Source organism: Lynx canadensis, chromosome A2, assembly GCF_007474595.2.
Source record: "Lynx canadensis isolate LIC74 chromosome A2, mLynCan4.pri.v2, whole genome shotgun sequence".
NCBI lineage: Eukaryota > Metazoa > Chordata > Mammalia > Carnivora > Felidae > Lynx > Lynx canadensis.
This window is the reverse complement of record NC_044304.2, coordinates 156723114-156740249: the sequence shown is the minus strand read 5'-3', so window position 1 is coordinate 156740249 and position 17136 is coordinate 156723114. Positions and strand designations below refer to the sequence as shown.

The 17136-nt window shown below is 39.9% G+C and overlaps 2 protein-coding genes across 2 annotated transcripts in view; one reads left to right on the top strand and one right to left on the bottom strand.

Annotated features, from left to right (window-relative positions):
• Positions 1 to 17136, top strand: part of LOC115502040 (olfactory receptor 2F1-like) — a 342928-nt gene that overhangs the window by 282130 nt on the left and 43662 nt on the right. The gene's annotated exons all lie outside the window — the stretch shown is intronic.
• On the bottom strand, positions 756 to 8481 carry LOC115509318 (prolactin induced protein). Its single transcript, XM_030308660.2, has 4 exons — positions 8357 to 8481; positions 5983 to 6091; positions 1531 to 1645; positions 756 to 980 (listed from the first exon to the last, which is right to left on the bottom strand). Exons 1-4 carry the CDS (start codon positions 8449 to 8451, stop codon positions 856 to 858), a joined length of 444 nt encoding a protein of 147 aa, XP_030164520.1. The 5' UTR covers positions 8452 to 8481; the 3' UTR covers positions 756 to 855.

Sequence of the window (17136 nt, the reverse complement as noted above, 5' to 3'; positions counted from 1 at the left end):
TACGTAACTGTTTTTCTTTTTTCTTACTGCTTTTAAACTTCTCTGTTTATCACTACTTTGGTCATTTTAATTACTATGTGTCTTTGTGTGGACCTTATTGGGGTGATTTTGTTGGGGGCTCTTCATGCCTCCTGGATCTGAAGACATACCCTTTGGTAAAACAGGAAGGAATGTGCTATTGGGAGGGTGGGACCCTGGAATCGTCTAACAGACAAAAAATCCCTTGACGGCTGCTTTGTCAGATGTGGTATCTTTACAAGAATAGATGAGCATAGTCTCTGACACTTGCTCTGTGGCTATTGGTATGATTAATGATCCTTTTTCTTTTTTTTTTCATCAGGAAAAATCAATGAGAAAGAAAAGATCAAGAGCAGTTTATGTTTGTCTGGCTGGGCAGGCATTCATACACATTCACATTTTTACCCTGGTACTATGTTACCCAGCTGTGCCTAATGGCCCCATTGACCCTCATTTCCCACGAACATTTGGCATTCCCTGGCTTTCTGAGTTTTTCCCTACAGTAAGGAAGCACAGGGCATGGGTACAGGGAAGGGGCATCATATTTAGGAGCCCAGGGAATTTCAGATTCTGTGGCCCGTCTCTATTTCTTTATCTCTCCCTCTTCATACCAATGGACAATGAGAAACCATAAACTCTCTTCAGTAACAGTTCTTTGAAAGAACAAAGTTCCAGATATTCTGGGTGCTCCGAGGCTCCTCTGGGACAGATTTGGAAGGGAAGACACAGAACACAGAGAAGCTTATGAGAAGTTTATTTTACAGACCACAACAGATTCTCCAGCCCAATTTCTGTAGAGGAACCATCCTCAGGGGCAGACAAGGGCTTCCACCAAGATCAGCCTACGGTTATGGTCCCAATGGTATAAACATATTTTGGTTCCAAGGGCACCACTGCCTCATTGTTGGGGCAGATACCTAGTTGTGCAGTAACTTGGGCCACTGCTACTATTTTTGCAGTTTCTGAAAGAGACAAGGACAAAGATCTTTTCTGATAACACTGTAACCCCCAGTTTTCTGGCTTTTTTTACTAGTTTCAGGAACCTCTCTACTGGGACCCAGTTTCCCCCCAGTCATCTGCAAATATATCTCCCTTGTTAGATTTTCTTATACAACCCCTCACCTTTCAGACCTGGGCATAGTCCCCATCCACTCTCCCTTTTCCTTCCCTCCTTTCCCTCCACCCTGCCCTGACATTCTGTTTCATATCTAGAGTAACATTTCTCTTTATGGTTTCCCTACCCTAGTAGATAGTTCTTCACTTGGATGACCCCTATGCTTACTATTTTTTAAAAATTTTTAATGTTTATTTGTTTTTGAGAGAGAGACAGAGCATGAGTAGGGGAGGAACAGAGAAAGAGGGAGACACAGAATCCAAAGCAGGGTCCAGGCTCTGAGCTGTCAGCACAGAGCCCGATGCAGGGCTTGAACTCACAAACAGTGAGATCGTGACCTGAGCCCAAGTCGGACACTCGACCGACTGAGCCACCCAGGTGCCCCACCCTATACTTACCATTGATGTGAAAGTCCCAGTAGAAATTTCTTGGAGCATTCACACAGAGGCAGGCAGTGAAACGATAGTTAAAAGGACCTTCGATTGTAATGTTGCTTCTGAGGTAAGATGTAATCTGGGGAGGAAGAAGTGGGCAGAGAGGACCCAGTGTTAGTCTGGGGAGTGGGAAAGGGAAAGAAAGACAAGAGAGCATGAAAGAGGAAGAGGAGGAGGCAGGAGAGGAGGAGGAGGAGGAGGAGGAGGAGGAGGAGGATAACATCTTTCATGCACAAAGCAGGGACAGATGTAGACCAGAAGCACTGGGGAGTCCTCTTTTGTCTATCATTTTCAGGAGCTAAAGCCTGGGTCAGAAGGTTTTCTGGCAACATGTCCTGCTTTAGTGCTATGGGTCTGGGCTCCGAAGGGAAGAGGTAAGTGAATTGACAGGGCAAGGAGAACTCATTCTGAGGCAGCCTTCATCTGAGGAGCACGCTTGCTGTGGTTTCCTGGCTAGGGCTTTCAGGAATGGCCTGCTACCACAGCTTGGATCTTGGGTGTGGAGGCCAAAACCGGACCTTGCTCCTGGAACTATGCTCCTCCCAACTCTGTGACCTTTGATGATTGAAGTGACATCTCTCAGTCTCTCTTTCCTCAGTTGTGAGAGGAAAACAGTCACCTACCAGACTTGGCTGTTAGATAAATGGATGAAATCTTGAAGGTAAATTTCCTTTTTCCTTTTTTAACTTGAGAGGGCTTTGCAACTTGATATATAAGTTTCAGCAGCGCCAGGAAGCTTTTGTCTGGTTAGTGTTCAGCAAGGGGTGTTACCCTGGAGTCCACAGACCCAGGGGGGGTCTGTGGATAGAATTCACTGAGTCTGTGAACTCAGATGGAAAGAAATTGTATCTTTATTTTATTAACCTCTCACTGAAATTGAACATTTCCTCCCACTATGTCATCAATGATCCTCAGTGGCATTTGCAGTGTGTGTGATTTTATCATGAAGGGAAACATAGATGTGTTCATACCATTTTACAGGTTTATATATCTTAAACTATTATCTGCATGCATCACTACCTTGAACACAGGGACATTATATCACGGGGTTGCATGGTCATGGCCGGGGCCATCTGCCCATCTCCTGAAGCTTGCCCAGGTAACTGGAAACTGTGCACTAAATAGCTTGTCAGCTCTAAATGGTGAGCTCAAGATTTCTCCCCATTGGAATTTTGCTGAGAATATTTTGGAGATCCTGGCATTTCTTTCAAGAAACAAACTCTTGCTGGGGGTTTATCTCTTATGACATTTACAACAGTTTATCCCAATGAGTCAGAATTTTCAACACTTGAATATTCAAAACAAAAAGTCAGAGGCCACTGGAATTCACTTGTCAAAACCAATGTACAGTTGGAGCTACTTATTCAGGCTGAGCAACAAGAACCGTTATGTAGATCATCTTTGTAAGATAAATTTTAACTTGTCTATATTTTAGATGTATTGCCTTTTTAGCTAATATGTCAATAAAGTAATGTAAACAGTACCGTATCAAAAGTTTATTTTTAATAATCATTATCACTTGTTTTTCAGTATGGTAGTTTTCCTGTGTAGTCCAATGCATTTTATTTACACATTTATTTATTTATTTATTATTTTTTTGGGAGAGAGAGAGAGAGAGAGAGAGAGAGAGAGAGAAGGCACACCAGCCAGGGAGAGGGGCAAGAAGAGAGAGAGAAATAATCCCAAGCAGGCTCCACACTCAGCATGGAGCCCCATGCAGGGCTCAATTCCACGACCCCAGGACTGCAACCTGAGCTAATGTCTAGAATCAGATGCTCAAATGACTGAGCCAAACCAAGTGCCCCTATTCACGCATTTAAAAGTAATTTCCTCATAAGCATTCCCTAGACTTCAAGAGATCAACAAAATGGTCCATACCACAAATGTTTAATTTTTTTTTATGTTTATTCAGTTTTTGAGAGAGAGAAAGAAAGAGAGACAGAGAGAGAGAGACAGAGAGAGAGAGAGGCAGTGTGAGTGGGGAGGGGCAGAGAGGGAGACAGAATCCGAAGCAGGCTCCAGGCTCTGAGCTGTCAGCACAGAGCCCCACATGAGGCTCAAACCCATGAACCATGAGATCATGACCTGAGCTGAAGTCCGGCGCTTAACTAACTGAGCCACCCAGGCACTTCCATACCACAAATGTTTAAGCAAAGCACTGTGGTTTGCTACAAGTTCTCTTCAACCTTAAAAGATTATATAATCTTTATATTCATGATTGAGGGTATAATCTATTTTAATTTTAAATTTGTGATCCTAATACCTCATTTGATCAAAAATTTACTTGCAAAACATTATAATTGTTAGAAAATGAAGATTAGGTATTAGAATCTTCACACATAAAAATTATATTTTCCTAAATTAAAAAAAATCTGAAGATGTTTCTGTAGCCAGACATTTTTTTATATTGGAAGCTACAAATAAAAATTGGTTGACCAGAACTAACAAAATTCTTTCTAATTTGCAATGTATTCTATGAGATTCCTTGTACTTGGGTAGGTTTTAAAAAGATTGCCTGGGCGCCTAGGTGGCTCAGTTGGTTGAGCATCCGACTTTGGCTCAGGTCATGATCTCTTGGTTCCTGAGTTCGAGCCCTGTGTCAGGCTCTGTGGTGACAGCCCAGAGCCTGGAGCCTGCTTTGGATTCTGGGTCTCCCTCTCTCTCTGTCCTTCCCCCACTTGCATTCTCTCTCTCTCTGAAAAATGAATAAACATTAAAAAATTATTTTAAAAAATTGTTCTTTTATTATTTTATTTATTATTTTTTTAATATGAAATTTATTGTCAAATTGGTTTCCATACAACACCCAATGCTCATCCCAACAGGTGCCCTCCTCAATGCCCATCACCCACTTTCCCCTACCCCCCACCCCTCAGTTTATTCTCAGTTTTTAAGAGTCTCTTAATGTTTGTCTCCTTCCCTCTCTGTAACGTTTTTCCCCCTTCCCCTCCCCCATGGTCTTCTGTTAAGTTTCTCAGGATCCACATAAGAATGAAAACATATGGTATCTGTCTTTCTCTGTATAGCATTAGCATTGTTCTTAAAACATAGTCCTATGAATCACAGTAGCACAAAATTATTTCACGTGTGATTTTGTTGATTAAGCACATTTTTTTACACCTATCACTTTTTCAGGGGTGGAAACAGACTTTCATTATCTATCATTACCAGGAACTACCATTATCACAAGACCTTTATGCACACATTCTCATTCTTTTTGTCATCAGTCGTTATGATAAACAAAACACAAAATTGAGAAATTATGATGTGGCCTCCCTCCCACCCCCAGCTAACATGCAGTATTCACATTCTTGGACTGTGAACAGACAAATTTGACAAAGCAGGCATGTTGTTCTTTGCTCAGTGATCAGAAATCTTTCTCTTACAGATATGGGGCCATTTCTAGAATATATTTTAAGGAATAACAATTCTCATGCTTCCAATTATGTTTTCTTTTTAATCATTGTACTTAAATCTAATTTGAGTTAGGAAACTCATGTATGTGCTGCCTGAGAGAGTGTACTTCTAGAAGGAGGCAGGGGAGAAACGCCTGGGTTTTGGCCATAGAACAGAGGTAGCTAACAAGGGGCAGATTGCGTGTGGGGGACAACACAAGAGGAGACTGCTGGCAGGGAAGAGAAGGACACACTCTTCCCTGGGGAAAAGCCCTAAACCTGCACGGGTCCCTTCTCCTTGTGGCCCAGAGCAGCTGGTGATAAGGCACAGGTGAGACTTATGCTCATTTCCATTTGAAAACCTCTGATGTAATAAAGGGATTGGACCTCCCTCCCACAACTGCGAATTGGAGAAAGGGGAGAAGACAGCGTGGGCTCCTTTTTGGGGAGAGGAGGCTGGAACAGGAGTGAACTTCTGATGATAGAGCAAAAGGGCAGAGGGAGGGGGGTCAACGCAGCCTTTGCTCAAGAGTTCACTGCCAAGGAGCAAATCTTATCCCTTGTGTTCTGTGCAACATATCTCTTCTGCCCACCTGCCTCAATGCACTGGATGGGGTTGCAGTTTTCCTTGTGAGAACCCCCTATCCCCACCTCTCCTCTCAAACAATCATCTTCCGGACCTTGGAGGAACTCTTACCACTTCTCTCCCAGCTCATAAGCTTTTCCTCTCTTCTCCCTCTTAGCTGTGTTTTTCTTCACTACCCATTCCTTCTTTCCTTCTCTTCCTTCCTACACCTCAGGATCGGATTCCTTTATCTGTAAAATGAGAATAGTAATCTGCCCCGAGGTCTGATGATTGTTCTGAGGATCAAGTATATATGAGAATTGGGAGCATGAGGATTGCAGTTCATATTATTAAGTATAATGCATGATATTAAAGTGAGAGATTAATCTAATTGTATTCATAACTAAGGAGTCAGATTTGTCTTGAGTTCACCCCCTACCCCAGGCCTCTACTTACCACCACACATTCTCGCAATTCTGTTTTAACATTCATCTTCACAGTGATTTCTTCACTTGGGTTTGCTCTGCGGGGCATCTGTACCTCCATTTTTATCACTTTTCGACCGCTTTGGGGAACAGGGAAGGAGGGTAGAGATCAGAGATCTGTCCCGTGTATGAGAGGAGCACACAATGAGCAGAGCGTAAGCAACAGGGAAGGTGTAAGGCAAAGAGGATAATGAGAGCTGAATCAATTGCTGAGCATCAGAACCCCTGGACTTTTTTTAATTTTAATTTTAATTTTTTTTAATTTTTTTTTCAATGTTTATTTATTTTTGGGACAGAGAGAGACAGAGCATGAACGGGGGAGGGGCAGAGAGAGAGGGAGATACAGAATCGGAAACAGGCTCCAGGCTCCGAGCCATCAGCCCAGAGCCTGATGCGGGGCTCGAACTCACGGACCGCGAGATCGTGACCTGGCTGAAGTCGGACACTTAACCGACTGCGCCACCCAGGCGCCCCTAATTTTTATTTTTTAATTTACATCCAAGTTACTTAGCATATAGTGCAATAATGAAGAACCCCTGGAAATTTTTGACCCTTGTTTGCTTTGGTTGTTTTCTACAAGACTTTGTTTTGTTTAATATAGCAGCTTTGATGCTTTATTTAAAATTGAGCATTGTCTTTCTTTCCACTGACAAAAAAATGAATTAAAAAAAAAGGAATAAAAGTATAATATTACATGTCATTTCTTAATAAAATCCTTCAGGTTCTGTTGACTGTCCACTAATGTGGGGTGGGGGAGGCTCAAGTCATCATTACTAGAAAATTCCATGTCAACAGAATTGTGTTAAACCAAAAACATTTCAATGCACTGGAGGAATTTTTATAGTCATCCTTGAGATCATCCTTCTTTGATTCCTGGTGGGGCCTAGGTATTTGTATTTCTTTAGCACTGCAGAGAATTTGGACATATGGCCATGTTTGAGGCCTTTAGATGCCACCCTACTTTTAAGCCACATATCACAATCTGATGGGAAAAGGAAATGGAAGCAGAGAGAAGTCAAGGATTTCTTCATCAGGGAGACCTGGGTTCAAGACTAGGAGAGTTACTTTCTTTCTCCCAGAAACTCCTGGCTGAACTCCTTGGTATTGGTGGGACAGGAGGGAATTTACGGTTTTGGCTACAATGCTTCACAGTCCCATTTTCCTAGGGTAAAGCATCTCAGATTTTGGAGATATTCCATTTCTTGTGCCAGTTGCTCTAGTGCTCAGTGTACAGGAATTCCAAAATTCCTCCAAAATTCCTCTCATTTGTAAATGAATTTAGGAGTGATAAGATGACCAGCTTAGCTAGAGTGAGTGATCAGATCAGCTTGCCCAGGAGTGAGGAGCTTCCTGGGATGACAGCCTTTTAGTGCTAACACTGAGAAATTTCTGGGCAGACGGGGATTCTGATCACCCTAATTAGTACAGCTTATTTCACCAACTTGCTGCCCTCTAAGGGCTACATGGGGTGTTATCTGTGTCTGAACCTGTCCCCATTCAAAATTTCTTAGGACATTGGGCTCCATTCTACCAACTTGTCAAAACTCTGAATGTTTTACTCCAGGACAGGACATCTGGTTGTGCCACAGAGGGTACCATCAGAATCACAATCCCCAAACCCAGCATTCAAAACCCCGTTCTTGTTGAGAAAACCCCCTAGATTTGCTGAGTGTCCCTGCTTCTCCCAGACCCTGGCTCCATTTCCTACTTCATTTCCCCCAATTTTCCTGCTTCCTTCAAATATGTACCCTCAATGATTTGGCTTCTGAGCCTGTGTTCCCAGGTCCTAGTGTAGGTGGTGGGTGAGTGTGTACTTGCTTTTGTCTTTGAGCTTCAGAATAGGAAGAATGTCTAAGCTGCTTGGCTGGCTCAACCTTGGACCATGGGGTCAAGGATCAGTGATCAGAGCCTCTGATCCTTTAGTGAGTCCTACCAACATTGCTTAAAGCTATCGCTAGAACTCACAGACTTGCTAAACCTGCTGTTCTAGGAGGCAAGGTGTGAGAATGTAAAGTTTACTGACCAGAAATCTGACAAAGGTGTAGACTATGGACAGGATGTGGATCAGAGCCATAGAGCAAGACTGATTGTTACTTATAGCCTATATGCACACTGGGAGACTTATTTACATGGACAACCTAGAAGAACCCAGTGGAAATATGAGTATAGTTTATGAGACTTCCTAAGAGGAGAGAAGTGGAACTTGAAATGGGGTTTAGGAGAGTCTCTGGGACCAGAGTTCTGGAAAGTTGAAAAGTTTTCAGGAAAGGATGTAGAGATTTTCAGGCTAAGATAAGATCCTTCCCTGAAAGGATTTTTGTGAGGAAGAGAAAGGCTTGGCTCACGTGTTTTCCTGAGCTTTGTTGGTCCCCAGCTGCAGACAGAGAACCAGGAGCAGGGCAGCAGAGCTGGCTCTGAACAGGAGCTGGAGAAAGTGCATGGTGGAGGAGACAGAATGTGACGTCTTAGAGAACACAGTCCCAGGTGCCCAGCATACTCCTTATATGCAGATCAAGCAAGTGAGAGAGCTGCCAAGCGGATCCCTGTGGTCAACTACCCAAATACTCTTCCCACTCATGATCTTTCCTTGTTGAGCTGAAGTTTGTTTTCCTATGGAAAAAGTCAACATTCGTCTATAGTGTTAGTGTCTGAGAAAAGAGATTATCCTTCCTCGTTTACTTGGTATGTCAGAATTTCACAGAGTGTCCAGGACCTCAAAAGACCTCAAAAGCTCTTCCCTCCTATGCAAATGTTTTTTTTTTCCCTCATAATCATATGCCTGCTGTATGTAGCTTTAGCTACAGTCTGCTCCCCTAGTCTCTAGAGGCAGAGAGCCCAGCTGTGGGTAGCAGGTTTCAGATCACAGCTGTAGGAAACTTTTGCTACCCCCTTATGGTAAGTTCAAGAGGAGATGTTCTTCAAAAAATTTTGTAGGGCTGCTAGGGTGATTAGGATTCACCTAGAGGGTTACCACCAATCATAAGAGAGGAGAAAACTAGAGGTGGGCTGCTCTGGATGATGGGGAATTAAGGCCATATAACTGGGTGACATGAAGATGTGTGTGATTGTTGAGTCCTTAATTTCAGAGACTGTAACACACACACACACACACACACACACACACACACACACACTCTATTGGTTCTATTTGAGAATCCTAATACAGCTGGTGTTTGGGAAAGGACAATAAATGTTGAAAGGGTTGGAACCCATATTGGTTGAAAGTGTATTTGAAACTTTGGGGTGAAATCAGGTTCTAAACTCACAATATAGCAGGCATTTCAGATGGGAAGGACAAATGTGGAGTAGAGAAGATATGGCATCTAGGCAAGTTGTACTGAATTCTTAATGTCGTTTTTGCTGGGCTTCAACATTCTTTGGTGTCACTTCACTAGGTGGTAAAATCCCGGGGTATAAGACAGATTATTGCCTATTGAACATAATTTGGAGAGGCACTTCATGATGATATTTAAGTATATATTAGTTTAAAAATCATTATTTTTTAAAGTGATGGTCACATATTGGTCAAGGATATCATGGAAAATGATATCCACAGAATAATGGAACATGGTGAAGCTGCCTTAAGGGTTAGTAGGAATGACCACATTTTATCTTTCACTCCATCATGTATGTCCAAAATTATAGGACTCCAGGGTATTTTAGCTTGATGTAAATGTATGCAGATATTGGTTAAGTAATTTTGACTAAATCAGCAATAGATATTTATTCTAGAAACTGATATGATTTGGGGGCCAATAAGCCAATAAATTGCTGTAACATAGTTTCTTCAATGGCTACCCACATCGCATCAAAGATCTGGATGGAGATGAACAGTATCAGGCAAACCTTGGTTTTAACTTGGTTTTAGGAATGAAGCAAGTCCACCAGCAAAAATCCACGTGTCTCCCCAGCTGACAAAGAGGCATCAGTATTCATGGGGTTTAATATATCTGGAAAGACCAAGTTTTCTGAGGGAAGATAGAATGTAAGTAATTGTTGCAGTTCTATAGATGGTATGCAGGGAAGTGTTTAGAATGTTATTTATGATAAAAGCTTGAGAATAATATCATCTTCTTCTCCATGCTGTTGTTCAGGAAACTGATCTAGCAGATGGCTCCCAGGGGGAGAAAAATGAAGCTGAAATTGTCGTGTCCTCTAAGTAATGAAAAGGTCCAGTAGGTTTCAAAAAACAAATAGAGATTGATAAAATCAGATTGTAAACAATTCAAGAAGCTCATAAAAGAGAATGTACGGGAGCAAGGGGAAGGGATTAAGGATTAAAGAGAAACTTGCCACAGGCTAAATTTGTGAAGAGAAAGGTGATCCTAGGTCTGACAGGGCTCACACAGGAGGAAGATAAGGAATGACCACAAAAGGGAGTTAAAGAAGCCAATACATAGTGAACGCGTACTATGTGCCTGACACTGTGCTAAACATTTCACGTGTATTAACTGAATTTTCAAAACAATGCTATGAAGTAGATGCCAGCTTATTCCATTTTACAAATGGAGAAATGGAGGCACATAGCAAATAAATATATCGAGCCCAAGTCACAGAGCCAGTAAGTGGTGGAGCCAATGTTGGATCCACATTTTGTAGAATCTGAAAGTTTCGTTTTACAATATTGGGAGCCTGGTTCAGAAATAGAATGCAAATTCTCAAATATGAAATACATACACAGGGCTTTGGAAGAGGTTGTAAGTAAGGGGCCCTAAGACTTCACATCACTAACTTTATGGTACATGTGGACAAACCAGAATTTGAATGCAGGCAGTCTGGCTCTAGAACCTGAGCTTTTAACTACTCCATTGCCTACCAGTGAGGACAAGGCCACAGTGAGGCATGCCCAAATACTAATAAAGAGTCCCAAAGTAGGTAAGTACAAGGCCTACTCTAAGTACACATTTATCTTCTATGGCTGACCATTCTAGGGTGTTTTCCCATAAACTTGATGTAACAATCTTAGCATTCATCCTTTCTTTTATGAATTCATCTCTCTACCCATCATCTACCTTGTTCCTTCAGTTGGTGTATTCTACAAATATTGATTAAGCACCTACCTTTACAGAGAGGCTTAAGGTGATGGGCATACAGAAATGAATGAGACAGAATATAATGGGGGAGGCAGTCAAAATAACAAATTTAATAGGCTGTGATCAGAATTCTAATATTAGTTTCTATTTATTGAGGACTACTAAGTATGTTATAGGGTTAACCTAAATGGAGCAGGCAGTCATGAGACCTATTTCTGTCTTCCCATAGATTTTAAAAAGCATCCAGAGCACCTGGGTGGCTCAGTCAGTTAAACGTCTGACTCTTGATTTTGGCTCAAGTCATGATCTCATGGTTTGTGGCTTCAAGCTCTGCGTCAGGCTCTGTGCTGTCAGCACAGAGCCTGCTTGGGATTCTCTTTTTCCTTCTCTACCTGCCCCTTCCCTGCTCTCTCTCTCTCTCTCTCTCTAAAAAATAAATAAACATTAAAAAAAAAAGCATCCAAGCAAACACACCTAAAAATGAAAAAATACAAATTTGATTCAGAAGTTTTGAATAATATAAAAGTTCTTTACTATAATTATACTTTGGGGGTATGGAGAAGTTTTACACATTATAGTCCACAGACACATTTCTTAGTGTCTTCCTTGATCCCCACATTTTCCTCTTAAAGGTAGCTGCTAGAGATTTCTCCTGTCTCTCTTGTCAGTGTACTGTATTCAACACCATGGTGTTTCCCCATTCTCAACACTTTTTGTACACTGAGTACTTTTGACATACGACCCTCCCTTCTGCTATACAAGATGCAGAAGTAGAGCTCTGCTCCTTTTGTCTCCTACTGCCTTGAGAATCACATACCCTAGGATTATTGTATACAGCTTCTTCAAATAGCAAAAACAACAATGAGAGCAAATATTTATACAGTGCTTACTATAAGTCAGACTCTCTGCTAAGTGGTTAACATATTAATTCATCTATTGCTTAAAAAGATCATATAACTTAAGTATTATCCTCATTTTATGGATGAAGAATTTGAGGCCTAGAGAGAGAAAGTAAATTGCTCAAGATTGCAAAGTTAGTAACTGGCAGAGTTGGGGTTAAAAATCAAGTAGTCTGGGAACACCTGGGTGGCTCAGTCGGTTAAATGAACAACTTCAGCTCAGGTCACGATCTCACGATCTCATGATCTTATGATTTGTGAGTTCGAGCCCCACATCCGGCTCTGTGCTGACAGCTCAGAGCCTGGAGCCTGCTTTAGATTCTGTGTTTCCCTCTCTCTCTTTGCCCCTCCCCTGCTCACACTCTGTCTGTCTCTCTCAAAAATAAATAAACATTAAAAAAAATTAAAAAAAGAAATATGCCTTATTTTCCAAATATAAGATTTTTCTAACTGCTCTAGTGAGGTATGTTTCATCTATAAAAAAACTTCACATATTTAAAACACACAATTTGATGAGTTTTGGATATATGCATATACCTGTGATATACTATCACAATAATCAAGATAAAAATATAGGATTTTTAAAATTATTGATTTTAGCTTATTTATATTAAGTTTGGAGGATATATTCTGAGTAGTAGGCAGAATAATGGCACCTCAGATAGTCTGTTCTAATCCCTGGAGCCTCTATGTTACTTTATATGGCAAAAAGGACTCTCTAGGTATCTTTAAATTAAGGGTCTTGAGATGGGGAGATTATCCTGGGTTACCTGGGGTTGGCCCATTGTAATTATAAAAATTCTTATAAGAGAAAGAGAGAGTCAGGAGAGTTAGAGTGAGAAGAGATATGATGACAGAAGCAGAAGTCAGAGAGATACAAGGAAGAGGCTGCAAGCCAAGGGATATAGGTGGCTTCTAAAATCTGGAAAAGGAAACAGATTCTTTGCTAGGGCTTCCAGAAGGAACAGAGACCTGCTGACACCTTGATTTAGGACTTATGAGCTCTGGACCTGTAAGATAATCCATTTGTGTTGTTTTAAGCCACCAAATTTATGATAATTTGTTACAGCAGCAATTGGAAGCTAATGTATGCTACATAATTCCCATCATTTTATCCATGTGGAAATGTGGGGTTTTTTCCCCCCTAGCTTCTATGAAGTTATATGTGTGCTTGAAAAGAACATATATTTTTTGAATATCATTTTTTTTATATATCTAATAGGTCAAGTTAAAAAATTGTGTTTAAAATAGTCTATATTTTTACTAAATTTATATTGATGTTTTCTATACATTATTATTTTTTACATCACAACACTATAAATTATTGAAGGGTGTGTTGAAATATTTTTACAATTGAAGATTTATAATTTCTCTTATTTCTTCTTATTCTGTAAAAGTTTATGTATTTTGAGCCTATGTTATTAGGTGTATATAAATTCAAGATTTTCATATTTTCCTGATGAAATGAACTTTTGTCACTAAAATAAAAATCTTTCTCTTTAGTAATTTTCTTGGGGTTAAAGTCTATTTTACTAATATTAATATAATGAAATCAGCTACTTTTGATTATTTTCTGGTAAATCCTCTAGCATGCTTTTATTTTCAGTTTTTCATACTCAAGTTTGAGATGCATCTTTAGTAAGTAGCATATAATTGAATTTTGGAATTTTTATACAGTCTGAAAATATTAGTCTTTTAATCTAGGCATTTATCCAATTATCATTGGCATAATAATTGATATATTTGGGTTTTAATTACTGTCAAAGTATATAATTTATATTTTTCCTGCTTCTTTTGTTCTTTTTGTATTCTTTCTTGCCTTCTTTAGAATCAGTAATTTTTTTACTATTCAATTTTTCTTCTATATTATTAGCCTTTGTATTATAGTGTCTACTACTACTACTATTTTTTTGTGGTGAGACTAGAAACTTTAATATTTATATGTAACATGACAAAATCTAATATTAATTACATCAACTCTGAATAATACAAAACCTTAGATCATTTAATTCTTTTATCCTTATCCCCAACTTTTTATGCCATTGTTGCTGTGTATTTTAATTCTCTTTACATATTTTAAATAAATTTTAAAAAATTTAATGTTTATTTATTTTTGAGAGAGAGACAGAGACAGAGTGTGAGTGGGAGAGGGCCAAGGGGCAGGCGGAGACACAGAATCTGAAGCAGGCTCCAGGCTCTGAGCTGTCAGCACAGAGCCCGACGTGGGGCTCGAACTCACGGACCATGAGATCATGACCTGAGCTGAAGTCGGCCGCTTAACCGACTGAGCCACCCAGGCGCCCCCAAAATTTCTGTTTCTATCACCAAAGACTATTTTTTCATTTTCCTGAACTTCATATAAATAAAATCATATATTTTTATATGCATAATACATACATACATACATACATACATACATACATACATACACACACTAGTTGGGTTCTGACTGCCTTGTCAACATAATTTCTGTGGTATTTATCTAGTTTGTTGCACTTAGCAGTAATTAATTCCTTTCCATTGTTTTTAAATATTATATTATGTAAATATGCCATTTTTTAGGAATACTGTATGGGTTTTGTGTGTGTGTGTGTGTGTGTGTGTGTGTGTGTGTGTGTGTGTGTATGCTTTTAGTACAAATGTTCACTCATTTATTTTGAGTATTTACAGTCAGTTCTGTCATAATATAACATACATGTTCTTATAAATCACTTCTCTAAGGAAAATGTCACAATAAAACCCATAACACTTATGAGAAAAATGGGAGTAAGGACATAATACTAAAAAATATTGTCAGTGATACAAAAAATAAAAAGAAGGACCTAATGTTTAAAAAATAGTGTAATATTACATGTCAGATAATTACACAAACACTAATGAATATGATACTTTACCTTGAAGAAGACTTGACATTTCATTGTGGAAGGTAGTAGCTTGTGGATTTTTGTGAAATGGTGGGCAGAGGATTATCTGAAATCAGGTGAAAGGTTGTAACACCAGATATGAGTAGGTGTGACTTTCCTTGCTTTGATATTGGCCTCTGATCTTCCACAACCTTTAAATACTTGGGCATGTTTTGTTTTGTTTTGTTTTTGCCTTCGGATTGTGGGTCTTTCAAGGTTTTCATCAAAATTGCAATTGTTATTTCAGTGTGTTGCTTTCCTCCTCAATTAACTTTAGGATCATGGCTGGAAACTTTTTTGTGGCTTTCTCATCTGCACTTGTGGTTTCCCCCAAGGGCTGAAGGCGTTGGAAATTATAGTGATGTTTGAAATCACTAAACCAGCAACTAAGAGCACTAAAAGGAGCCACTTCTACAGGATTTGGTGATTTCTTTTAAGGTCCTCACATATAAATAGTATTGTCTTTTTTTGTTTGTAGTCCTTGGCATTTTGAACCAGGACACTTAGATATATTTGGGATGTTGAGTGTGTGTTTGTTTATATAGAAAAGGTTGTAGTTACAAACGGAAAATAAAATACAACTTTGTAGGATAACACACCCAGTGGACTGAGGTACCTGGTGGATGTTTGAGTGTATTTTGGGTATTACTTCGTGGATTGTTTCAGCTGGGTACAGGTTCTATTATTCCATCTTGTGTTTCTTTTTTTTATGTTTATTTACTTATTTTGAGAGAGAGAGAGAGAGAGAGAGCAGGGGAGGGGCAGAGAGAGAGGGAGAGAGAGAATCCCAAGCAGGGTCTGTGCTGTTAGTGCAGATCCCCACACTGAGCTCAATCCCATGAACCGTGAGATCATGACCTGAGCCAAAATCAAGAGTCGGACACCCAACCGGCTGATCCACCAGTTGGGGAACAATGTGCAAATTGTTCCCTAATAAATCAATCAAACTGAAACACATTCAAATTTTCAAAATGAGTGTTATTGCAGAATTGACTGCAAGTGGGAATGGAACTGACTGGTCATGAGGCATCCAGTGTTTATAGGGTACCAGTTGTTCATCTTTAGCTAGTGCCAAAAAAATCTTCCGATATTCATCCCGCCAGCGGTATGTATGAAGTCCAGTCACTCCGCATCCTCACCCACAACTCTATTTTGTCTGTTTTTGTTGTTGCTGTTGTTGTTGTTAGTTATTCCTGAATGTGTGTAACTGAATCTCATTGTAGTTTTTATTTGTATTTACCTAAGGACTAACGATAATGAGGCCATTTTCACATGCTTATTTCCTGTTTATATACACCCAATGTGAAATACCTATGTAAGTATTTTCCATGTAATTATAAATTATTCCTCATTTGGAAGTAGGCAAAGTAGCAGAGTAGTCGCAAACACAGGTCTTAACATCAGGTAGACTTGAGTGTAAAGCCTAGCTGTGCCTCTAGCAAGCGGTGTGATTCTGTACTAATTTCTTTGCCTTTCATGTTAAGTGCTCAAAAATGGCGTTTATTACTATTTTCAACTGAAGCATGTGCTTTCATCACATGGATGTAGCTTAATTTTCATGAAGAAAATATACTGGGGGAATTTATCTGAAGTTGGAACCAGAATAGTTACCATAGCGAACGGTTTTTTGGAGCCTTTCTCAAATTTGGATGTTTGGCCAAATCTTTATTTCTTTAAGTTTTTTTTTTTTTTATTTTGAGAGAGAGCACATGAATGGAGTGGGGGGCAGGGAGAGAGAGAGAGGGAGACAGAGAATCCCAAGCAGGCTCTGCACTGTCAGTGCGGGGCCCGACTCAGGGCTTCATCTCACAGACCATGAAATCATGACCTGAATGGAAATCAAGAGTCAGATGCTTAACCAACTGAGTCACCCAGGCGCCCCTGGTCAAATATTTAGTAGTGGCTGGTGTTACAGGATCCGAAGTGGGAAGGAGTTTGTAGGCCTGAATAATGAGGAGATGTCCCTTGGTAATGAAATCAGGAGTATCTGCTTATTTGTCAGTAGAAATTTGTGCTTCTATGAATATTTTACTAGACTCAGCAAGATTTCTTCTTGCAGGTTTTTTAAAAGAGTGTAAGCTGTTGTTCTCAACGCACCTGACTCACACAGTCTAAAACATTCCACCCGGCTATTGACTAAGTCAAGGCACTGGTTTGCTTCAAGGATTTACATTTTCCTGAGTGTGGCAATGACCTTTCAGGATTCTATGTCTGGTACTGTGTGAGAATAGGGTACCTTCCCACTCCACAGATTATGTTACACCTGTTCACTCTTCAATTATTAAGAAGG